At 32.4% G+C, this 25266-nt stretch overlaps 2 protein-coding genes and 1 non-coding gene across 7 annotated transcripts; 1 reads left to right on the top strand and 2 right to left on the bottom strand.

Moving 5' to 3' along the window:
- Nucleotides 1–5989: 5989 nt before the first annotated feature.
- On the top strand, nucleotides 5990–6111 carry LOC148239738 (small nucleolar RNA snoR77). The gene has a single exon (XR_015816643.1). It is a non-coding gene; the product is annotated as a small nucleolar RNA snoR77 (small nucleolar RNA).
- Nucleotides 6112–13049: 6938 nt separating this feature from the next.
- Nucleotides 13050–17775, bottom strand: LOC110823316 (5'-3' exonuclease family protein). Of its 3 annotated transcripts, XM_088211209.1 has the most exons (13): nucleotides 17386–17774; nucleotides 17261–17297; nucleotides 16939–17113; nucleotides 16764–16842; nucleotides 16620–16664; nucleotides 16331–16480; nucleotides 16110–16224; nucleotides 15716–15816; nucleotides 14834–14931; nucleotides 14634–14726; nucleotides 14066–14262; nucleotides 13352–13876; nucleotides 13050–13280 (listed from the first exon to the last, which is right to left on the bottom strand). In XM_088211209.1, exons 1-13 carry the CDS (start codon nucleotides 17461–17463, stop codon nucleotides 13267–13269), a joined length of 1707 nt encoding a protein of 568 aa, XP_088067335.1. In that variant the 5' UTR covers nucleotides 17464–17774; the 3' UTR covers nucleotides 13050–13266. The 3 variants fall into 3 exon arrangements, with proteins under 3 accessions (XP_088067335.1, XP_021909368.1, XP_088067336.1); XM_022053676.2 differs by having other exon boundaries at nucleotides 13050–13876; XM_088211210.1 differs by lacking the exon at nucleotides 13050–13280 and having other exon boundaries at nucleotides 13731–13866; nucleotides 17386–17775.
- Nucleotides 17776–17914: 139 nt separating this feature from the next.
- On the bottom strand, nucleotides 17915–23208 carry LOC110823287 (alpha dioxygenase). 3 transcript variants are annotated; one of them, XM_022053651.2, is made up of 10 exons: nucleotides 22738–23208; nucleotides 22296–22608; nucleotides 20695–20844; nucleotides 20428–20564; nucleotides 19817–20030; nucleotides 19592–19737; nucleotides 19256–19495; nucleotides 18893–19095; nucleotides 18560–18803; nucleotides 17915–18375 (listed from the first exon to the last, which is right to left on the bottom strand). In XM_022053651.2, exons 2-10 carry the CDS (start codon nucleotides 22545–22547, stop codon nucleotides 18150–18152), a joined length of 1812 nt encoding a protein of 603 aa, XP_021909343.2. In that variant the 5' UTR covers nucleotides 22548–22608; nucleotides 22738–23208; the 3' UTR covers nucleotides 17915–18149. The 3 variants fall into 3 exon arrangements, with proteins under 3 accessions (XP_021909343.2, XP_088067334.1, XP_021909344.2); XM_088211208.1 differs by having other exon boundaries at nucleotides 22296–22556; XM_022053652.2 differs by having other exon boundaries at nucleotides 20428–20561; nucleotides 22296–22556; nucleotides 22738–23206.
- Between the last annotated feature and the right edge of the window lie 2058 nt (nucleotides 23209–25266).

The following is a 25266-nucleotide window of genomic DNA, read 5'->3' as shown; positions in this document are numbered from 1 at the left end:
TGAGTCCCTGGTCATGCCATTTGGGCTAACCAATGTCCCGGCAATCTTTATGGACATGATGAACAGGGTCTTCAGAGAGTTCTTAGATCAATTTGTTATCGTGTTCATTGATGACATCTTAGTCTACTCAAAAAGCAGAGAAGAACATGTTCACCATCTTGCCCAAGTTTTGCAGGTCCTCAGAAAAAAGAAGTTAAATGCAAAATTAAGTAAGTGTGGATTCTGGCTTGAGCAGACCGCCTTCCTAGGACACATCATATCGAAAGAAGAAGTATCAGGGAATCCCGAAAAGGTTGAAGCAGTACTTGGCTGGGAGAAGTTGACATCAGTTAAGAAAATTCGGAGCTTCCTGGGGATGACAGGTTATTACTGCAGGTTCGTTGAAGGATTCTCTAGCCTAGCAGCTCCTCTAACCCGACTCACAAAGAAGAATGCCAAGTTTGAGTGGAATGAGGACTGAGAAAGAAGTTTTTCATAATTAAAGAAGCGGCTGACTACTGCACCCGTACTAGCTTTACCGAGTGGATCAGGGGGATATACAGTTTATAGTGATACCTCCTATCTGGGCCTGGGTTGTGTCCTGATGCAGCATGGGAAGGTCATAACATATGGGTCCAGAAGTTAAAGAATCATGAGAAGAATTATCCCACCATGACTTGGAACCTTCCGCAATCATACACGCCTTGAAAACCTGGCGCCACTACTTATACGGAGAGACCTTTCATATCTATAACGATCATAAGAGTTTGAAACACATATTCACTCAGAAGGATCTCAACATGCATCAGAGAATGTGGATGGAACTCCTTAAAGACTATGATTGTGATATCTTATACCATCCGGGTAAGGGCAACGTGGTAGCAGACACTCTCAGCAGTAAAAGTGCAAGTATCTTAGCCCATTTGATGGTTTCAGAATGCAGGCAAATTGGGGCCACACAACAGGTTCGACTTCAGGACCTAAGGAGAGTCACATGTTTAGGCCGCCTGACAGTCCAGCCCGAGTTAATCCAGAGAATAAGGAAAGTCCAGTCAGTCGACCCCGCCCTGATAGCCCGCAAGAAGGATGCAGAACAGAGAGTGGGCTCATAATTTTGAATCTCTACCGATGGGTTACTCTGTTTCCAAGACATGGTGTGTATCCTAGACGACAGTGAGTTAAAGAGAGACATCATGACAGAGTCTCATACCTCGAAGTTTGCCATGCATCCCGGAAGCACCAAAATGTACCAAGGCATGCGACCCCAGTTTTGGTGGAATGGGATGAAGAGAGACATAGCCGACTTTGTATCCAAGTACTTGGTATGTCAGCAGGTCAAGGCAGAGCATCAGCGCCCAGGTGGGCTACTTCAGCCGTTACCAATTCTGGAGTGGAAGTGGGAACACATCACCATGGACTTCGTAACGAGATTACCCAAGGCACGTTCAGGACATGACGTCATCTGGGTAATCGTTGACCGGCTTACCAAATCTTCCCACTTCTTAGCCATCAGAATGACCGACCCCGTGGACAAGTTGGCAAGAATGTATATCCGGGAAATAGTCAGAACCACACGCCAAGGGAGGCTACCTGGGAGCTAGAATCAGATTTTAGAGCCCAGTATCCCAATTTGTTCGACCAAGAGTAAGAGACAAATTTGGGGGACCAAATTTCTTTAAGGGGGGGAGAGTTGTAACACCCAAAATTTGTATTTCTATTTTTTAATTTATAAGGTTTTAATTTAATTTAATAGAAATAAAAATAATAATAATAATAATAAAATATGGTAAAATTATTTTTGGAATTTAATTGAAATTGATTTTAGGAAAAATGGGTGAAAATTTGGATTTTGGGGGTGTTTTTGAAAGAAAATCAAAAATCGGGGGTTAAAACATAATTTAAAAAAGTTGCGCCACGTCAGCAGCCCCGGCCAACCAGAACATGTCGCGTGGCAAGGAAGCTGAAACGGGAGGCCACGCGGGATGGAGTCACGTGGGCGATCCGCGTGCACGCGATCGAATGATCCAGATCTCACGCATATGGACGACCCATATCTCACGCGCACGGACGACCCAGATTGAATCACGCACAGACGGTCCAGACTGCATCGCGATGGACGGTCCAGATTTATTTTCATTTTAATCGCGATCGGACGGCCCATATTAAATCGTGATGGACGGCTGAGATTAAAAGGAAAATGTTATAAATAACCTCACCCACACCCAACCCCAAACCCTAGCCGCCAGTACCCTCGTCGGAGAAGAAGAACCAATCACCGGAGGAGCCGACCATCGCCATCCGCCGCCGCACTGGAGAATTTTCCGACCGTCAAATGAGGTAAATTTTCTCTCCTTTGCTCGTTTTTCGATGCTGAATCCGCCTATGGCCAAATAGGAGCCAAATCACCGGCCAATCGACTGGAAAACACTGCCGAAGTCCAGCGATGCCGCCGCGACTTCCCTCGATTTTTACCTCCGATGAGGCCCTTCCTAGTTCCCATTCGATGCAATTTTTACACCACTGTGATCACCGTCCTTTTCTCTACAGGTTGACCAGAGTAAAACATCAAATCGTAACTCGCGCCGGAGAAGCCACAGCACCCGAGAGCTCCGCCGCCGGTAAGTCTCAGTTTTTCATGATTGTTTGGCCCACCGAGGGCCCTAGAGTTGTTTTATCATAGGAACCAATGCAAGTTTGGCCAAATTCAGCTGAAAATGGCCAATCCAAGGCGGATCGCCGCCGCGGGCGGCGGAGCCGCCGTGCTGGAATTCCGATATTGGCCGAAAGGGCCCTAGGTCTGATTTGGAGTTTTTTGGGGACATGTGCAGGTATCAAAAACGTGTTTCAGTTTTCGAGAAAAAATTCAGGGAATCTAGGGACTGCCCGTATGCACAGTGTAAAGCCGAATTCAGACCCCGAAACAAGTAAGGATTTCTCACCCTATTTCCTATCATGGTATTAAAGTTCAATAAATGATAAAACGGTATTCGTGAAATTAATGGATGTGTATAATTGTTTAAGGTTGCTAATAGAGCCCGAATCTGGTGTATTTGTCGATCAGTTGTTGTTTGATCTGTTTTACAGTTTTAAATGCAATGTGGTACTTGATGTGGTTATTTTATGTTTTCGTATGCATGAATCCCGGTTTCATTTATTATGGTTTGAATTATGGTGAATCCGATGTCGTGTTGTCTATTTGGTGTTCATTACTAGTTTACGTATTTTTGTTTGATTTGATAATTGAGACCAAGGAAAATGAAAAAAGGTTATGTGAATTGATAAATGGATAATGTGGACAGCCTGACTAAATATCCTGGGAGATGGTGGACGGACCGGGTCCGTAGAGAACCCTACCGGGAACGTGGTCTCTCATATCGGACGGGGTATGGAGACCTTATGTGTTTTGGCGCCCATACCGGACGGGGTATAGGGACGGTCCGTTTCACCCTCATACCGGACGGGGTATTGAGGTTCATGGTTTTTAGGCGCCTATACCGGACGGGGTATGGGAATGACCCTGGAATTAAGTTATTAATGTTAATGGTTCACGTGTAGCGGGGACCCCCTATGGATCCCCATGGATACTAGTAGGCTGGTAAAATAGGAAATTTGTTGTCTGATTATTGAAGTACAAAAGTATAACATGTGTTACGTTACAAAGTATATATGATTTTATGATGGTTATAATGTTATTATTTTCTTATGTTGTTTTCATGAAGCTCACCGAGGTAAGTGGACAGTAAAGGATTTTATTATTGATAAATGAATTTATCATGGATTATGCTCCATTGGTTGTTTTTATTTTCTACCAACCTTTACTTCTGTGACAGTGAGATAGTGTGATGTTTTTACTAGGCTAGTGTAGCTCATTCCTTATTTAACTATTTCAGATTAGGAGGATTTGGTTCCCGAGCCCGTCCCGCAAGAAGACGGCGAGTAGACGCCTAAGGAATTCATAGTTTTATTTATTGCATTCATTACTAGTATTTACCTTAGTTAGTTTATTCTTTCACACGTTGAATACGTTTTTAGTTATTATGTAAAGAATGTTAATCAAAAATTTTATTTCGCTTCCGCACTTAGAACTTTTTAATACATACATTTCCATTTTAATTTTCAGGGCCGTTACAGAGCTACTTTTTAGGAATTGTGGACCAATTTCTTGCAAAGCTGATACATACATTTATGCAATGATGATTTGGAGATGGTTGCAGGAAGAAAAAAAGTTGATGTTGAGGTAAGCCATACAAGGAAAATATATTTTACTCATTAGATTTACCGGCAAGTGGCGAGTGGAGGTCACCTTTTGTGGTATTGTGTATCAGATGAATATGTAGCTGAAATTATGAAGAAGATGATAATAGCGGCATTATGTTGCATACAAGTCAGCCCTTCAAATAGGCCTTCCATAAATGAAGTTATTCATATGTTGGAAGGAAATGCAGATGCTTTGCAGCTTCCACCATGACCTTTCTGTTCTCCTGAATGATCACCTCAACATTGTTGATAATGATAAGTATAGTGGTGGTGATGGAATGCCAAGCTTTGTAGCTACCAAACAAAAAAAATATTGATTTAATGAAACTGGTATAGAATATGAAATGAAATTAGTTTGGTACCTACGGTCGGTTACTTATTTTGTCTTTTGTGCGAATTTCCTAATCTACCCTTTTTTTGTTACACCCTTTAAATGGGTTCCTAACCCTTTGTTTGGATCATGGTGAGTGGTAGGAATTTAATGTATGGTATTTCATGGGCATAAAAAAATTGTGTTTATTTCAACTTCCAATTGTAACAAATGGTATTTGAATGGCAAAATTTGGGATGAATTTTTAAACCACCGAATTGGTGGTATCTGACCGGCATAATATTTATTTCCCATTATACCCCCATCTAATTTAATTAATTCCATATTTATCCTGACAACTAAAAACCCTAATTTCTCTTCTTACCTACTCAAGCCACACACATGTAGGACGGGTCTTCTTCTTCTCCGACTGATTTTTTTCTTATTATTCTTCTATGATTGCTTCCAAACGTCGGTTCATTGATTTGACTTCTGATCTGCGTTCTTCACCTTCTCAATTGGTAAGTATTTTTGTATTTTTTTCTTTGATTTGCTTGTATTTCTTTTATTTTTTCTTTGATTTGCAATTATTTCTTTCTATAGTAGCCTATATCTGTGAGTGAGGATTAGATGAATGATAGAGTTTGACGGAGTGAAATTATAATCTTTACTTGAAGAAATATGAGCAAAGACAAGTACTATGACTCTTTGTCCTTGTCTGCACTGGCAGCAAATTAGTTATAGTGTTTACACTTTATTTATATGATGTTTAGAAAGATTTTTTTTTTGTTGCATTGGTTTTTTGTAGGGGCATTCTTCACTTGTTTTTGTTTGATTTTTAGGATTCTTGTTTCTTGTATGTTTTGAGTAAATCAACTAGTCTAAGAACAATGTAACAATGTTGAGGCCTCTTTTTATATAGCTCTTCCTAGACCCTATAGTTCTCTGTTGCAACAAGAAAAACCAAATCCCTTACTCCAGCTAGTCCATCTGAGCCTCTGAGATCTTTTTATAGAGATTCGAGCACCTAATATCTTGTTGATAATTCCAATGCTAAAACTCTATCTTCACTAGATCAAATATCGCCATTTGTTTCTTCTTCTCATGCCATATTTTTAACTAAAGAGCTTCTATTTTGTTTTTGCTTGCTGATTTTCAAGCATAAGAATGGTGGATTCAGTTTTAAACGCTCTATCCAAAAAAAGAAATAGAAAAGCACATAAGAAAAATAGGGTTTGGCTCTTTTGCTTGTAAATCATGGTTCCATAAGATAAATGCAGCAACTGATACCAAGTCTTGCAATACCACAACTTTTTTACATGCCTAACAGATTTTTTTGGTTTGATTGATGTACATTTCCAATAGATTTTTTTGGTTGGATTGATATATAATTCTAATAAACGCATTATCCTGGGACAATTACACGTGATAATTAGAGTAGTTAGACAGGTTCACTGCAACCGCTTTGGCAGTGAAATTGTTTGGCAGCTCGTGTATTAAATTATACTTTTGCTCTTGGACTCCCTGATATTTTACTTGAAGGTGTCTATTAAGCTAAACACATCTTTAGATTAATAAGCCTTAGCTTCACCGAAATGAAGTGAAGGATGGGATGGGCTTTTGTCAAAACTAATATGTTCTAACCAGAATTAAAAAAGTGCGTCCTAAACTTTATAAAAACTAGTAGAAATTTTTATCCTCCTATTTAGTCAAGTATGAATTTTCAAATGAATTTTACTTATATTGTCTTGTTTTATTTTATATGAACTTTCGTACACACAGAATGTATTGCCAAAAATCAGAATTGTTGGCAGAACAGTTTGCCAAAAACAAAGCACAAAATTTTTCGACAATGCCAAAAACTGATTTCCTGTTTACCAAAAATCAAATTTATCATTGTGTTCATTTTGTATCACTAACATGAAATTGTTAGTTAAATCCCAACATATCTATCCCCCTTTTTCTTTCTCTTTTCAACTTTGAGTTTCTCCACATCTCAAAAGAAGTAATTGATTTTGGTTCTTCCATATGCTGTTACAGTAGGTATGTGACTATTTTTCTTTTCTTTTCAAATTTATCATTGCTTTATTTTGTTCCATTGAGATATAATTATTCTTTGAATCCTAACATATCTATCTCCATTTTTTCCTTTTCTCTTTTCCACTGGTTGTTGCATATGTTATTACTGCAGGTACATATTCTTGCATATGTTATTGTCTTTCTTATTTTTATTGTGTCACTAAGATAAAATTATTTGTGAGCTAATACTTATTAATCTCTCTTTTTCTCTATCTCATTTCCACTACAATGTCATTGACTTCGAGTTTCTCCATGTCTTTAGAATAGTCTTTGATTTGTTTCTTTCATATGCTCTTACCACACATTCGTGAATTCTTTTCTTTTCTTTTCTTTTCAAATTTATCAGTCTTTTTTTAATTTGTATTATTAAGATGAAATTTTTCATTGAATACTAATGTATATATCTCCCTTTTTTCTTTTTTCTCTTCTCCATTCTGATGTCTTCAACTTCGAGTCTTCACACACTTCAATAACAATTTCTCATTTAGTTCTTTCTTATGGATCATTGAGATGGAATTATTTCTTAAGTATTTGTCTCCCTTGCTCATTTTTCTTCAAGTACTTGTCTTTGAGCTTCATTTCAAAGTTTCACAACCTAATTGGAATAATACATTTTAGACCCATCAAATTTGATGACATTTAGAATGTAGTGGTTAATTTCATTTAGAATTCTTGGTGAAATTATTTTTTTGTATATATTTTAATAGAATGATCATCCATGCTAGATAAACTAAGTATAAAATTTTTGAATATATTTTACAAAAATGCTTGATTTGTTTCAATCTTAGCTTAAGCTTTTTCATGCTATATATACACCTTAGGAAGACCCAACACCTATTTATATAATTTCTTTGCAAATGTTTTTATTTTATCCACTGGTGGGATCAACATTGAACCTTCATAAACTCTTGGTTGATAGTAAAAAAACTGAATCTCTAGTTCTATATCCATAGAAAGTAATTAAATTTGAGGTAAGATTACTGTCCTCTTAAAATGTTGAGGGATCATATGGGTAGCGAATATCATAGTACCTCTTATTATTTTAAATGTGGGCAATTTGTAATTGTTTACCAATGACCTTAATTTTCAAAACTTGTGCCAAAAATTAAGGTAGGCTTCTAAATAGCTTATATAAATTTTCTTTCTTTTTTTTCCTTGTTGAGGTTTAGTTAGTCAGTGAAGGGTATAGCATTTCATCAAAATTTTGTATCAAGCACTGATTCTTTATTTTTTTTAAAAAGTTGAGTTGATGTTTCAAGACTTCTAGATTAGTTATGTTAGTTAATTGCGAACTCTATTTGCATACCATGTTTGTTGATTTAATGTAGGAATCTGTTTTAACTTGAGATAAAATGATGTTAACCTCTTTGGGTTTGAATGATTGAGATTTGATGTTGTTTTTATGGAATTTTTATAATCATCACTTATTATTTTGTAGAATTACTTGGCTGTGAATTTGTAGAATTTGTTAGAAAATTTGTAGAATTTGGATGAAATGGTTAGATATATTTGCTAGTGCTTCTTATAAAAAAGAAAAGAAAATATTATGATTCGTTATAGGCAAATTACCTTCATTTCTTGGAGGCAAATTACATTCATACTACTCTCATATTTGAATTAACTAAAGGTAGATCACAACCTTTGAAGATGAAATATAATATATATTTTTATCTATTCTCCTGTACACCTTCCAAGGAAAAATGCCTCCAAGACATCATAGAAATTTCCATAGAAAATGATATCTGTGACTGGAGGAAAGAATAAATGCTAAATGCTATTAGGGAACTCTGTTAACATAGAATGAGGTTAAATAAATATTACCAGAAATTTATTCCCCAAACAGGCGAAAGTGTGTGTTGATTAAATTGTATGATATGATTTATTTTGATTTGGAATAATTAAACTCATTGTTTCTTTTTGTTTCAGACATTTAGTATCATTTATGTTCACACATTAGATAAGAAATATAGATATTTTGAGACGTGTAGTTATTTTACTATCCTAGTTTATCATACTTCATGGGCTAGTAGTTCATAAAAGGCGCAAGATAAATTATAGAGTTACTCATGAACTAAGATTAGAGGGAGAGAAAACTCGAGATAAGCTTATGAAAAATTTGTTATCAAGTGATTTTTGTCGTCATATAATTAGGTTGAAAGCTTCGTCTTTTATGAATTTATGTCATTTACTAGTTATAGATGGTGGACTTAGGCATATCGTTCATACAACTGTAGAAGAATAAGTATTTAAGACACTTTACTTATTAGGACACAATGAGAGAAATTGAGTCATATCTTGAGTTTTTCGACGATCCGAAGAGATGACAAGTCGTCATTTTCACAATGTGCTATGATGTATAGTACATATGGCCGGTAAATTTATTAATCAGCCAAATGGATCACAAATGCCTGCGAAAATAACCAACAATCCCAGATTTTTTCCATTTTTTAAGGTATATCTATAAGTTATATATATTTAATTAATTATTTTAACACGAGTGCATGTTTAATTAATTAGTTAATAATTAATTTCAGGATTGTATTGGTACGATTGACGGAACACATGTACGTGTTAAAGTGTCTAAAAAAGATGCTCCACGGTTTTGCAGGAAAAAAGATTTTCCCACTCAAAACCTGTTAGTGCTTGTACATTTGATTTGAAATTTTCATACGTCTTACCTGGGTTGGAGGGGACCGCTTTAGATTCAAATAATAAAAGATGTGTTAAAGAAAGTTGATGATCTTCTAGTAATTCACGAAAGTAATTAAAATATATTTAATTTCGATATGTAATGTATATTTTTGAAGAAAAATGTTATAATTTAATTTGTTTATTGCTTATAGCTAAGTTTTACCTTGTCGATGTTGGGTTCATGTTACGGGGTGGACTAGTTACACCATATAGAGGTGAACGCTACCATTTAAGTGAATACTCTAGAAATCCACCACACAATGCTCGTGAGCTATTTAATCTACGACATGCTTCATTGCGTAATTCGATTGAACGTGCATTTGGAGTTCTAAAGAAACATTTTCCAATTATCCAAACATCGACTGAATCCCATTATTGGATTAAGACTGTTAATACCATTATATTTACTTGTTGCATTTTGCATAATTATTTACGGGGAGAGGATCAAACTGATGAAATTCTTTAAGAGGTTGATGAAGAACTCGAAAATATTTATTTAAAAGAACGAAGTATTTGTAACTCTAGGGACAGTACTGAAGAAATGAGAAAAGGCGAAGCAATTAGGGATGCAATAGCAACTGATATATGAGCTGATTACATTTTGCATAATTTATGATGTTTGTATAGTTTATGATGTTTATATGGTGTATGACATTTGTATGACTTATGATGTCTGTGTAACTTAAATATTTTAATTGAATGCTACAATTTGAAATTTATTTTGTTGTAATCATATTATATTTTTGGTATATGATTATATTTAATATTTTCATATGTGTTTTAGACAATGGCTAAGAGGAACAGGAATGCAGACATAGGAAGTAAAATGATCCACTGGTCAGATTATATAGATGACATCCTAGTAAACTTGTTTTACGATCAACATTTGTGTGGTCGTAGATTGGGTGGGACATTCACATCACACGCTATTGATTGTGTACGTGAAGAAGTGAGGAATGCATTTCCAAATCTGCACATTGATAAAGAGTGTATACACAACTGCATAAAAAATTTGAAAATGCAATTCTCAAAATATTATGATATTTTCAAACATAGAATGTGTGGTTTTATCTGGAATCCAACAACTGAACGACTCAAAGCAGAAGAGGAAGTTTGGGAGCAACTAATAAAGGTAAATCTTTTACTTTATCATATGTTGTTTGCCATTTTTTATATTGTTCAAATATTAATATAGTTATTCATGTTAGGCTCAACCTGAAGCAACATAATTGAAAAATGCGTGCAAAATTAAGAGAAAATATTAGAAATGTGTAGAAAGAATAGAGCTAGTGGGTTTACAAGTGATACATCCATAAACCCTCGAAGACAAAGGAAGAGGAGTGGTGATGAACATAGTCTAGATGTTACAAGTGAGACACCAATTACCCAAGATTTAAGTGGTAATTTTAATTTTCATGGTCTGGATAGTTCATGTGAGGCTCCAACACCCGAAACTCCTACTTCAGAGTCCGAACATGAGGTGCAAGAGTCTTTAATGTGAAAGAAAGTGAGATGTTTGACAACGGTCTATGAAGAGGAATATTTGGTTGAAGTTCGAACTATTTCAAATTCAGTGAAGGAAATATTAACAATTGCAAAAGCGCCTGTTTCAGCAGAAAAGCTATATCAAGAGGTTTCTCGTATGGGATTAGATCTCATTTAAGAAACAAAAGCTTTTATGCAGCTTATGGATAAACCAAACATGGTTAAAGCTTTAATGACTTGTCCTCCTGATCCGCGTAGTTTTTCCATGACCAATTTGCTTAATTTACCAGGTAATAACTAATATCACATCTTAAGTTCGAATATTTTTTATTTGTTCTTTTGTTGATTTTGATTTTTTGCTTTTTTCGAATTTTCAGATAATTGAAAATAGAGATTGTTGTCGCTGAAATACAAGACTATATTATGGTTTTAAGAACTTTTGTCAAAATGATGTTAGATGTCTAATGGATGAATCTTATTATTTTGATGGACTAATTTATGTTTTAGATTGATTAGTTTATGTTATACGGACTAATTTTTTATATCTTTTTTTATTTATTTATAGACAGTATTTTATATTTTTGAAGCAGTTTTGGTTTATTGTAGTATTTGTTTAATTTTCAAGTAATTTAGTAAAAAAATATAAATATTTTTCTATTATTGAATATGAATACGAAATATCTATATATATATATATGAACTATATATTTTTTGTTAAAAAATAAATTTAGAAGTTTGAAACTAATAAAAAATATATATAATTACTATCATTAATTTTTTACATAATATTAATTATTAAATTAACTGATTATTTCAAACACATTTTAATTTTTTATTTGTTAAATTAATTTTAAATTTAATATACTAATATATAATAACAACTTTTTATCTCTAATATATAAATAATTTTATTTTTATTAAAATTAAATTAATATGATAATATAAATAATAATTATTTATTTTATTAAATACAAAATTTTAATTTGATTATATATAATAATTATTTATTTAAATATAAATATAATTATATTGATAAATAATTTTTTTCCTTACATACTTTATACTATTTACTATTACATATGATATGTAGAAGTAAATTAATAATTTGACTGAAAATATAACTATATCATCTTATCATCCAAATAAAAATATTTCATTAACATACATTAATATACCATAATGCAAACATAAAAAAATTTTATCATTACAATCTTGTGTTATTACTATTTAATTACTGTTATTATTATATATTAATTAATTATTACTAAAATTTATCTAAACAAAGCGTAAGAAGTCTATGATTTTCAGGTAAACGGACTCATGCTTGAAGGTGAATCATCTGGGACTCGGCTAGAGTGATTCCAAGTGCTTCCCCAGAAAGTGTTCAAGAACTGCTTGTTCTTTTGTGAGCAGCATGGCGAGAGGGTGATAGAGATGAGAGATTGGAGAATGGATGATTGGGAGAGAGGGGTTCCCATTTAGAGAAAATGAGAGAAAGTAGAGGCTTACAATATGAGGAGTGAAGCAGAGTGTTTATGTAAGATGAAGAAGAAGATAATTATATAATTATTTAGATTCATTATTTAATCGGCCTTACTTATTAATTAATAATGAACTTCTATTTTACCATAAAAAGAAATAGTATTTTAATTAATTTTCATCAATAACTTCCTGAACAAGATTCAATTTTTTTTAGTACAATAAATTAATATTTGAAATGGACTCTTTAATAATTTTGTGCATTTGTCAGTCAATTTTTTTTTTTTTTAATTTCAATGTAAAATACTCCATTTTTTAAATTAAATTTCTAATCTGCCTCTCACATAAATGGAATAATTTAAACAAAAATTTAAAGTGTATATATTTAGATCATCTTAATAATAAAATATTTTCTTTATTTTTCTTAATTTTAACTTAAATATTTTTAGAGATATTTTATTACAATTAAACTAAATTAATAGTCATTATTTGTGTAACAATAATTTTAAATGTGAGATTTCTCAATCTAAAATAAATAAATATTAATTCTTGTAATAAAAGTTTAAACGTGCAGAATCAATAGAACATATTTTTGGAGAATCCACCAGCACTTGCAACTGAGAAATTAAGTGTGAAATATATATATATATATATATATATATATTAAAAGAAATTGTTGATAGAAGGAATTTAAGTTAATCTAATCCATTGACAGGCTTAATCAAAAGAGCGGTCCACAAACATAATTAGTGGAATGGAATTGAAAAGATTGAAAGAGGCTTAAAACTTAATCCCATAATTAAGTGTCAATTAGTTTGGTATTAGAAAGAACATTTGCAGCTCAAGCTTGTCAATAAGAAACCATTCCTATGTTTTCAGTTACAAATTCAATATATTATATAAATCATTTATACTTACCTTGATGCTGTGGTTGACTGGTGAGCCAATTGCAGGCGATGATCATCCATGAGAACTTGACTTTTGAATCAAGAAAGAAGGCCTGAATTGGTCCATAAATTATGTAAAATAAAAAGACAGATTAGACTCGAGAAAAGAAATTCAATATACTACCATTCCTTCTTTCAGAATTCTTGCATATGCTCTTCAACTTCTCACTTTTCCCTCTTGCTTTCCAACTGGACACCTTTCTAGACTTGGAATTAACGCTTTCCTGAGACCCCCAGTTGACAAACAAGATGTCTGAACTTTCTACCTCAGTTACCACTGAGATTTTTTCATTCACACAATCTGTTTGGTTAAAGTGAATTTCATTTTCTTTCTCATTTTGGAAAGAATTATTACATGAGAATTTCAGAGTATCTTCAGGTGGACTGCAAAAGACATCCATCTTGCTATTCTCTGTCACAACAGACATTTCTTCACCTTCATCATTTGTCTGCTTCAAGCGAATCTCGTCAAGTTTTCTTTTCTTGAATGGATTATTGTTGGGAACCTTCAATTGGATATCATGAGGAATCTCTGAAGCTTCCATTGCCTGATGAGTGTCCGCTGGTGAAATAAGTTTGTTGAACCCTGAATCTTCTTTGAGATATTTCGTTTTCGTCAAAACTGGATCTTCCTTTATTCTGTATGATTCTGGAAAAAACTCTCCATTGTCAAAAATGTGGAAGATGTTTTAGTTACGTGATATGCATGAAGGGAGAGTTTCTTTTGAGAAATTGCATGAAGGTAGGTATGTTCAAGATAATTTGTGAAAATGCACGAATATCTGCACGCATTTATACAGCAGCTATCAGAAATGACAAGAGAATTCGAAAAACTTGCCTGTACTATCTCTTTCCCTTGTTTTATGAGAAGGGAACACTAAAAAGGAGTTTTCTTGATTGGACGGAGGATACAGTGGCAGCTTCCGCTTTGTGGAGCCTGCCAATGACAAGGGCTGGCTCACATTGAAAGCCTCCATGCTTGTTGGATTTAACTTTCCTTCTGCAATTGCAGTGGCTACCGATGGAGGGAGGTCTCTGACATCATTTGTAAGTGGTCAAGGTTCCAACATACTTGGCCTACAAACACATGGAGGGTAAGCTTATATTTGCAGTTTATAATTACTAGTTTGAACTTTCTATTTATTGTGAAAATGTTGTCTGCTTATGTACGCTGTAGTACCATGATTCCGAGTTTAACAGCCACAACTTGTTTCCATTCTGAACTATTGATCTAGCTTTGAATACTTTAGATGACAATTTCAGATGACACATTATACGACAACAAAGTTAGAATCTATGATGGGGCAGAAACTTCTAACAAGTTAGCTGCATTAATGAGTCACGATTAGTAACCTTACAAGGAAACTGCAAATTTAGGAAAAGTAATAACAAGCAGGAAAGGATACGGCCCCAGAAAATCAAGCTCTCCATCCAGTGATTCAAGAAGTTCTTGCGGAAGAGGGTTTATATGTTCAAGTTTCTTAGCATAAGCATCATATCTGCACATTAAATGTAAAGGAAGAAAATTAGATGAATGCCAATAAGCAACAAGATAATGAAATCGGGTGATGCGCTTCCCCGAATAATCTAATCTGTTAATACCCACATTCGAGCATGCTGGAAAACTGCAAAAGCTTCTCTGAAGGACTTTGCATAATCTTCGGGCATTTGATTGCCTTTCTCTAACTTCAAAACTGATAAAACCTGTCAACATTTCAAACACACGGAAATCTTATGATGCCAATAACTTTAGAATCACAAGCATTATCTAAATTTCAAAAAGCACTCAACATTTAGAACTCTCAAAATAATCTTACTCGGAAAATAATATATTCTGGGGATATTGAAAAGAAGACATATAAACACACACACCACAGATAAATACTTCTATATCTAGACAAATGCATACTAGTGATTCTTCCAATTAATTTAATCTCAGGTCAGTGCAGAATTCCAGTATTTGAGATGGCTTAGTAAGATTTCTGAAAGATTTAGAATTCAACTTATAGGCTAGTTCCTCAGCATATTGCAAACCCACCGCATTCAGAAGTTGATTTATAAAGAAAAAGCTCAAAACGTTATCACAATCCCATTTATTTCGACTTTTATACTGAACTTCTGTTTAAGCAGTAGTTCAAAGCAACAGCTTCTCTACTCAGTTAACCAAAAGTTTTATTATTTTTCACCACAAGTTATGCTAGAGTTATAAGAATCTTAAAGACGCAGTTCAGCCCAAACAAATAATATCCATGTTCTGATATGTTATCTTCATTTGAAAAACCAGAATAAACTGAAATTTTATTTATTTTTAGATGAAAAAAGAAGTACTAGATCAACTGACGTTTATCATTAAATAATTTTTAACATCATCAGGGAGCATGCACCCACATGATTGAAGCAGAGTTACATGTATCCCATCCTATATAGTCTTTAACAGATTAAGAAACAGTCACCTCTATTGAACATCAACATACAGACAGGTACTTACACGATCCAAGTTCCGATACTTGGCAACCAAGGAATAAGCCTTCACAATTCCAATACCAGGAACAGAAGGAAGAAAGTCACAGCCAGCTAACACACACATTCCTGCGAAATAAAAGATCATAAGCCTGATTTCAATTTTAATGGATCTCTGATGAGTTATAGCAGAAAAATTCACAATCCGTTAGTAGAAGTTGATGAGAAGCATTTAGTACTGTCTGTCATTTCCATGTGATATAGAAGTCCCACCATTTTTGGTAACAGTTTTTCATTTTCCATACACCATATGGTTCAATACGGGTGATGGCATGTCACAAAATGTTAGCCATATATGTTTTTCAGAACTCTTTAAGACATTTCCATCTAAAACATTTCATAGGGTGATACAATGAACTCACCTGTTAACAATTCCTTATCAAATTTTTGGAAGGAAGGGTTATGAGCCGCAGATTTCAAAACATTGTCTAGACCTATCTCTTCACCATTACCATACCGATCCATCTTAAAGACAATCTGATCACAAAAGGTACAAATGAGGACAGAAAACTAATTTCATTGAAGATTTAGGAAAACTAAATTAAACAGGTCTCCATCTGCACAATATCAAACAAGTTCTTACAGCTTGACAACCATATGCTAGTAGATCACTATCTTCTGTAATCACTGCCACAATTCCACCTTTTTCCACTTCAAGTCTGGTTAGATATGCTAACTGAGCATCAGCCTCATATGGCGCTACCACGAATTCAATGTCCTCTGCTTTTAAAGTCTGAAAAGTAATCAGCAAAACTTTTCAACCTAATGAAATCTTAAGTCTAAAAACATCGTTTACTTTTGATGGGAGTATAAATACAAGAATGATTTCTGAAACTTTAGTATGTCTAGAAGGCGATATGACAATCATATACCTGAATCAGCTGGTGAGCCATGGCTGGAGTGACACTAATTGCTCTCTACATATAAAGATAAGCCAAATGTGTGAATTCATGGATACCAGGAACCTAAATTCAGAACCATAAGAAACTGAAAAAAGAAAAGAAAGCAGAAAGTACCTGAAATAGCTCAGAGGCAGCACTAACATTCCCTTCACTAAGCTTTGCCATAGCCAATTCACGGTTAGCTGTTCTTCTCCTTAAATCAGCAAAGCTATTCAATAAGGAAGAAGAAAGAAAAACCACCGAAAAAAAGATAAAAGCTAAAAAAGGAAAATCCAATGTAGAGACATGCCTGTGGCGTTCATGTTCAGTAGCAGCCTTACAGGGAATATTTCCGCCATCAAAGACTACCACCGGGATGATCTTATAATGACGAAGAAGATTAATTCTGTGCATAAAATAGTCTATGTATCTCAGCTTCTTTTCACTATTTGAATCCATACAGAGCTCCATGCTACATGAATATGCTGCAAGTTTCCACATGAACAAAGAACACAAAAGAAAAAAAACTGAAAGCCCTTCCCAATTATTCAAATGAAAAACTAAATTGAAACAAAAAAAAAAAAGAACTATTAAATTCGGCAAAGAAAATGAAAAGTAAGTATATTAGTTACCTCCTTTGTGCAGCCATGAATATGCATCAATTCCTACCTATAAGTAAATTTTTTCAAAACAAATACCGATTTGACTGAACGAAACTAAAGAAATTTTTCACGAAGAAGAAAGAGGATTAACTTACACGCTTTCCGGCATATTTCTTGATGTGGACTGGTTCAATGTAGGGTTTCATGAATCTGAGAAGATCTTTGATTCCCATTTTCAGCTACTCCCCCCACTATTTCTGGATTTCCCCCTTTTGTTAGAGAACACCAAAGGCTAACATTGAGGAAATGGAGGGAACGAGATCAAATTTCAGAAGAACAGCTTACGGCGACGGAGTTAGCGGAAGCGGGATTAGTTGACAGCACTTCTGATTAAACGACTTATACAGACAAATCAGCGATCGCCACGTCAGACATTTAAGGTCGGGAACAGTTAAAAAGACAATCCGAAGGAGAACGTGGTTAAATATGATTGGTCAACGTTTTTTTTTTCCTGGTCGTTAGGGCTTTTTCGAGGGAGGCGGTGAAGGTCTTGTCTTTTAACACATACGTGATTCCCGCCAATATACATTTAAAATTTCCCGCCAATATATAGCTTTTACATATTTTCTGTCAATAAAAATATGTGTAGATACACACACACACACATATATATATATATATGAATTTAATTGTAAAAAAACAAGATATGTCCTTTTTATTATGTTTCTATCTATCTAGACATAGTGCGAAGGATTTTACATTTATTGCATCAGTGATACGTACATATTTATTTGCAATATTGTCCTTATATAATCTAGATATTTCATATACAAGTTGATCTCAAACATGTACGAATCAAACTTGTATATCTCATGTAATTACATTTATTTGTGTGTGTGTGTGTGTATATATATATATATTAAGTAGCTGGCCTTAAATAGAGAGGGATATAGTTGGTTTTCTGAGGCTGCGAATCCCACACAGAAAATGCACTTGAACATCTCATCCATTTGTTTGTCATTTTGGGAAAGTGTCTGTCAATAACATCCTTCAAGTTCTCCGTCTTGTTAACCCACTCTAACCCTTTCTCCGTGTAGGTTTTCGCATTAAAATTCGTCGTAAAAAATCTATCGGCTTCCAATCTCCTGTTCATAAATATTTTAATTAATTAACAAAAAATATAAATTAAAATATCAAAAATGATATAATACATGTAAATTTTTTTAATATATATATATAATAATTCTAGTTTTTAGTTGAGAATTATCCATTAATAAATACTTATTTTCTTAATTTTAATTTTAATATTCGACTAAAAGCTAACATTACCTTGATGCAATGAGTAGGAAGATGAAGAAGGCAGTTTCACTAATGGCAAAGCCTTCGATCTTCTTCTCAGCATGTAACCCTATTTGTAAATCTAGCTTCTCAACATCATCTCCGTACACTTCATGTAAAGCATCAATAATTTCTTTATCGTCTGTTAAATCTTCCCATTTGTTGATAGGAATCATTAACAGATTTCGTCTGAATTCATTAAATCGAGACACTCTTCTCTCCCGATCCCGATAGACTAATCATCAAAAATATTCTCAATCAGATAATTAACATCAAAATTTAAAAGAAAAAAAAAACAGGGCAAATAGTTTAATAGTGAATTACTTTCCATGGCAGCCATGTCAACTAGGGTTGATCTATCTTCTCCATTAACATCATGAGCAACAAGGTTCCTCATCCATGTTGGGAAGTTCCATAAGGTAAGAGCTCCACAAGCCTGATGACCCATTGACACTAACATTTGCTCCATTCCAATTTTTGACAATCTCTTCTCTCCTTCTTTTCCTATTAATTCCTTCATCGGCACCCTATAAAATCGAATCAATTACTTTTAAAACAATTTATAATGTTTGATTATTTAAAAGATTAGTTTAAATTAACAATATATGATTTTATTATTATGTATAAATTAATACACATAAAAATTACTGTTGAAAATATTGACTTCATGAAAGAAAAGAGAAGTACTCTTCTTGTATTGGAGGATATTCATATTCACATTTGTACTCTGAATTCGTGGATTTAATATCGCGAATAATGAAGTTATCAGGTAACAGTGAATGCATTCTGTAAACACTAACAAACTCTTCAGTAAGTGAATATGGAACTCCATGGTCTCTCGGCTTCTTTAGGCCAACTAACCCACTTAACACAGGACCTAATATATGTCCAAATGTATCCTTAAACTTCTTCCCCATAAATCCATACCTGCACAAAGGACATTCTTACAAATTTAATATATGAAATGGATCAAGATTAAAGAGCTATTAAAACCCAAAAGCTACATATAAATGCATATCATACCAATTGATCCTCATGCCTGCCATGAGAGTATCAGTCTTTAGGAGTTCCACAGTCCAATCAATAGTGTGGATTTTGGCAATCACAGCTGAGGTCACTAGTCTCGCATGTCGATACAACTTCTCATCATCCATGTAGGGATAATGTTCCTGACATTGATCAAAACCCTAATTTGTCAATCATTAACTTACATTGTAACATGTCTTGGTTTTACAATATTAGTTTTACCTTAAGCATATCACAGACAGTATTATGTTCTTTGACAAACAAGGCTTGAAGGAGGGAAAATCCTGCCCAGCAATTCCTAACATCACCTGAGATGGGAATCCCTTTCTCATCATGCTCAAGAAGTCCATCTCCTCCTAATTTCAACTTTCCATCTTTGAAGGTCCTCACTCTTACCATCCCTTCGTCATTATTCCCATATATCACACTCCCATCCCTGCTTTCAAATATTTTAAACTGTTATAAGTTTCCACATAAATTTGTGCAAGTTCACTGTATCTTTTTCTGTTTATGAAAGTACCAAATCTTATTTAGAGATAGCAGGAGATGGATTATCAAAACTGAATCCCACCTACCCTAATGAAGAGCAAATCTGAACTTGCATATATATATATACATATACTTAGAGGTTGGGTTCGGACAAGTCTTTCTATAACTTAAACTCAACTTGACTCAAACCGGTACTTTAATGAAAAAATATCATATTGAATAATGTTCGGATGGATCAAATTAAATGAGTTTAAGTGCAAAATATCATCCCTAAATGTATAAGATTTAACTATATATATTGTTTTTAATGAATGAAAAAATAAATTTAAGGAAAGATTACTGACCACCAGGGTGTCCGTGTATTGACAGACCCAGTCTTCATATAAGGTTCCTGGGTGGAGACCCTCTTGGTTTTAAAGAACTTGAAAGACTTCAGTGGACATTGACTTGCAATTTCATCAGGAGCTCTAAGTTCCACCTGCTTTAATTTCATATAACTTTAGTTTCTTCCACATATATATATATATATAGATAGATATATTAATTGTAAAAAAAAAATATTCATTTGGGTAAAATACATACTAATATTTAAATAAGAACAATGGAAGTACCTGTTGGGTGTCCTCCAAATGATCAACCCAATCATGAATCATGAATTGAATCCAAGAGCAGGCTATCATGTTAAATTGATCTCCATTGTCTATGAACTTTTTCCTTGCCAATAGCTTTGTGGCTACAACACTTGGATGAGGATCCAGCAACTAATCACAATTAATTAATTAATTATAATCAGGCTTATGTTGATGTGTGTGTGTGTGTGTGTGTATACCCATTTAAATTTTAGTTAGTAATTTATTTAACATGTAAAAAAATTACAATTATATATTTGATACATAATTAAATTGTATATATTCATATTTTTAATTTAAAAAATTAACATAAAATTCATGTAAAATATTTGTATTTATTTTATAGAATTAAAATTAATATTTACTCCATAAAATATAAATATTGTTAATAAATTTAACAAGAAGATAACACAAATTTAGTCATTTTCTATTTAATTAATTTATGATAACAAAAGGAATTAATCATAGAGCCTCCTCGGATTGAAACTTCTCAGTGGCGCTAATTAATGCATGTAATACTTGTTACTCCATTATATAATTGGAAACCCAGAAAATGACATATATTATATAATTATCTCCTATACATACATATATATATATATATATATCTCTCTCTCTCTCTCGTTTTACCACGCTTACAACTGTTTAATTAACCATCCCTTTCTTATATACATTATTGTTGGTTATATAAGAAGAAAATAGAAACTTGGTACACATTTCCGCCACATGTTACTGTTATAAGTATATATATATATATATATATATATGTAGATAACTACAAGACATGCATGCATGAACATGTAATATCTGTACACATGTGCTGATAATTAATTATATAATCAGTGACATGCATGCATTCGTTAATATGAATATGAACATCCATTCAAGATCCAAAAGGGACTAATCAGTATATTTTATAACATATATAGCCAGTATTCTTAAAATTAAAATTAAAATTATTCACAAAAATTGTAAAATTTTAACAAATAAATAAAATAATTCATACAAATAATCATACCAATTATAAAAAATTTATTGAAATTAATTTGAAAATCTAAGTATATAGTTACACACACACACACACATATATATATATATGATTAATTCTTCTAAAACAAAAAACAACTTATGGTACCATATTAATGTTTTAAGATTACTGGATTTTAAATAATAAAAAACTAATTATTTCAAAAATTTTAATACAAGAAAAAAAAAAGATTTTTAAGCAAAATATCTAAAGTTAAAGCTAAAGAATTTCGAACACTAAAAAAAATTAAATAGGAATTCAAATTATAAAATTGAATAGTCAACAAATAAATAAGGTGAATGAATAATTAAAAAAATAATATATACTATTTTAAATAATAAATTTCTTATCATTTTCAAATAATAAATGAAATTGATTAAAATGGAATTATTAATAATTTATATATTAATATTTGAAATAATACATGTGATAATAATAATTAAATTAAAGTTTGAAAAATCGTGGTAATTATTATAATACCAACCTAATTAATTTTTTAAATTAAATTAATTAATCAGCGTAACAGTGCATATACAGTACTACTGCTACTACTCACCCCGTACTGTGAAGTTGACGGCGGCATGTTACGACCGAACAGGGTACCGAGGCTGCCAATAGTGTCGTCATCAGGATGATTGCATTTGCCGTCAGCCGTCCGATAAGAAAATTCATCCGCGTCGTATTTCTGGCCGTTGAGTTCTCCGACGTGCAAGAGGTTGTACCGCTGGTGCAGGTGCCTTCTAATCCCTAGATATGCAAGTCCCAGAAGCACCGGCACTCTGTGCCATATCCCCAACTTGTCCACCATATGTATAATCTACATATACGTATATATATATATATATAAAACATCATCGGATTTTAAATCACTGCACAAAATGATCATGCATGATTAATACATAATGAACTTATGATGATACAAGGCGGTGCCCAAATAATATACGTGCTTGTATATTGTGTAAATATATTTGCATGTTTGTATGTATGTATATACTTACTAGGAACAAGAAAGCGTCGAAGAAAGACATCCGGGCAACTATGTGCTGAAGTTGAGGGTGAATAAGAGAGAACGCCATGGCAAAAGAGTTGGAATTATTATTTGATCAGATATTAGACTGAAAATTAAATGATGTCTTTTGCAGCTTTTATGATGAAGATAGAGTTGAGAGACGATACATATAGATATATATATATATATATGTGGAAGTACAGGAGCTGGTTGTTAAGTCAAATATGGGTTCAAGTTGATGTACTATACACGAAAACAGCTTCGTCTCTTTACAGTAATAATTTCTTGATCCTGTGTGCGTGTATAATATTATATATGTGCATGTATATGTGTATAGCTATGATGAAATAATGGGGAAAAACAAAAAAAAAAAAGCAAGAGGAGAGGAAATCGATGATCGATGTAACTGATATCTATCTCATTAATTGCTAAAAGGGTAGCTAGCTAGCGGATATTATTCTTATAGAGATGAGCCTACATATACATATATACATATATATATATATACGTATATAATCGATACATATATGTAATTTTAGAAAATTATAACAAAGGAAGTATTGGATTTTATTTTTTTGGGTGAAATTAAATAAGACCAATTAGAGACGTGTTTGTATTTGGCAAATGGGTTTTTTAGGTGTGGGGGGGGGGGGGGGGGAGACAAAGAAATTATGATGGGAGTAAGTAATTAGTATCGTCTAGTGCATGCTAAGAGGATTTTTGTGTCACGCTCAATTCGTTTTAATTACGGTCCATGAAGTAGTTGATTCAATATGAGGTTCTACTTTGTCTAACTCTTTTTCTTTTTTTCTTTTTTTTTTAAATACAACATAATATATATATATATATATAATAGTTACAATAGTATGAACATTATTTATTTGATTAATTAGAAAATATTGTTATTTAAATTTAAATTTTTGTTTTAATATTGGACGGATCAATATTGCGAAATAGATATATATAACTCTTAACTATAGAAAATTGTAATTAAATTATACTTTATTCAATAATTAAATTTTGAAAATAAGAATTAGGTTATAATATAACTTAAAAGAAACGTTGTTATACGAGTATTAATATCTCTTACGTTTCATTATAATTTTTTACAATTTAAGTATTAAAATATCAGTCCCCACAAGTATTATATATGTCGTGTATTGCAAGTTGCAGAGTGTATGCACCACAACTATCTACTTCATTTATACATGAAATAAATATAGTTGCATACTTACATATCTATAGCTATATATATATATGTATATGTATATTATACACTTGACCATGAAAAATGTGCCTTGGTTGATAAGTCCTCTTGAATTGAATTGATCACATTAAAGGCCTACTCAAATTGGGTAAGGTGCTAATTGAATTGAATTGAATTGAATTGTGTTCGCCATAATTGATCGTCCAAAAAATTCAAGTTCATAATAGATGAGTAAAATTATACTTTTAACTATCATTTCTTTTAACACTAAAACTGTAATATAATAATTAAATTTTTTTATATTTTGTTTTAAGTTTATAAATTCAAATTTTATTAATGATATAGAGTTCATAGTTTTGTGAATATATTACGGGCCGATAATAGTTGACTTATAATATTTAATTTAACAAAATTAATAGTTTAATTTATCGGTGTGTTAGTACAGCTATTATGATCAAATTAAATTTAATTTAACCATAATAAGTGATGTCATATTTAATCGAAATAAATATTTTGTAAGAGTTAGATTTTATTAATTAAAATAGTTCCAATAAGACAACAACTCAATCTAGTTTTATTTAGATTTTTTTAAAAAAATTATTTTTAGTACATTTTTTAATTAAAAATTATAATAAATTTTTAATCCATTAGTGATTATCTCTAACTAAGGGAATTTAGTTGCCACAAAACGTTTTTTTTCATCTAAAAATATAATAAACTCGTTGTAATTAATATTTTAATTTTGATACTATTATCTTCTTGACATACTAATGAGTTAAATATTTAGTTCAATTGAAGTAAATATTATAAGTCAATCAAAATTAATCTATAATATATTTACTAAACGATGAACTCTATATTTTCAATAAGATTTAAATTCCGACTTTAAAATGAAAAACAAAAAAATTTTAACAAATAAACTACTTTGTTATTGATTTTTTTTCCCTACATTTATAACAATTGTTAGATAAAGAGATTATATATATATTGTGATTTTCAGGATTGTATCTAGTACTCTTACTCTATTTTCTTTTACATAAAAAAATAAATATTTACACAGTTAGCACAGTATATATCAGTACTCTTTATAGGTAAAATTCCTGTGTGTGTGTGTGTATATATATATATTGGATGGCAGACTACTGTGTAATTTATGTTTGAACAACCTCAACTTCCTCATTAATTCTTTAGGAGTAGAGCGTTGACTTCGACATGAAAGTCATATTATTTTTCATATATCAATCGTGATTTAAAATTGAAAAATAAATTTTAGTTTCGAAGAAAATAAAAATAAAGACATATATACATTAA

The sequence above is a fragment of the Carica papaya genome, chromosome 9 (genome assembly GCF_054855325.1).
Source record: "Carica papaya isolate Zhongbai chromosome 9, ASM5485532v1, whole genome shotgun sequence".
Taxonomy (NCBI): Eukaryota; Viridiplantae; Streptophyta; class Magnoliopsida; order Brassicales; family Caricaceae; genus Carica; species Carica papaya.
This window is presented reverse-complemented; position numbering and strand designations above follow the sequence as displayed.

Excerpts from the sequence above, each read along its gene's own strand:
- LOC110823316 (XM_022053676.2), bottom strand. The coding sequence starts at position 17,463 with ATGGGAATCAAAGATCTTCTCAGATTCATGAAACCCTACATTGAACCA. Across the intron at positions 16,843-16,938 it reads ACTGAACATGAACGCCACAG|GAGAAGAACAGCTAACCGTG; the intron begins GCATGTCTCTAC and ends TGCTGATTTAAG. Across the intron at positions 16,225-16,330 it reads TAGCATATGGTTGTCAAGCT|ATTGTCTTTAAGATGGATCG; the intron begins GTAAGAACTTGT and ends TTTTGTGATCAG.
- LOC110823287 (XM_088211208.1), bottom strand. The coding sequence starts at position 22,815 with ATGGCGTTCTCTCTTATTCACCCTCAACTTCAGCACATAGTTGCCCGG. Across the intron at positions 22,557-22,737 it reads TCGACGCTTTCTTGTTCCTA|ATTATACATATGGTGGACAA; the intron begins GTAAGTATATAC and ends ACGTATATGTAG. Across the intron at positions 19,096-19,255 it reads TATCCTCCAATACAAGAAGA|GGTGCCGATGAAGGAATTAA; the intron begins GTACTTCTCTTT and ends TCGATTTTATAG.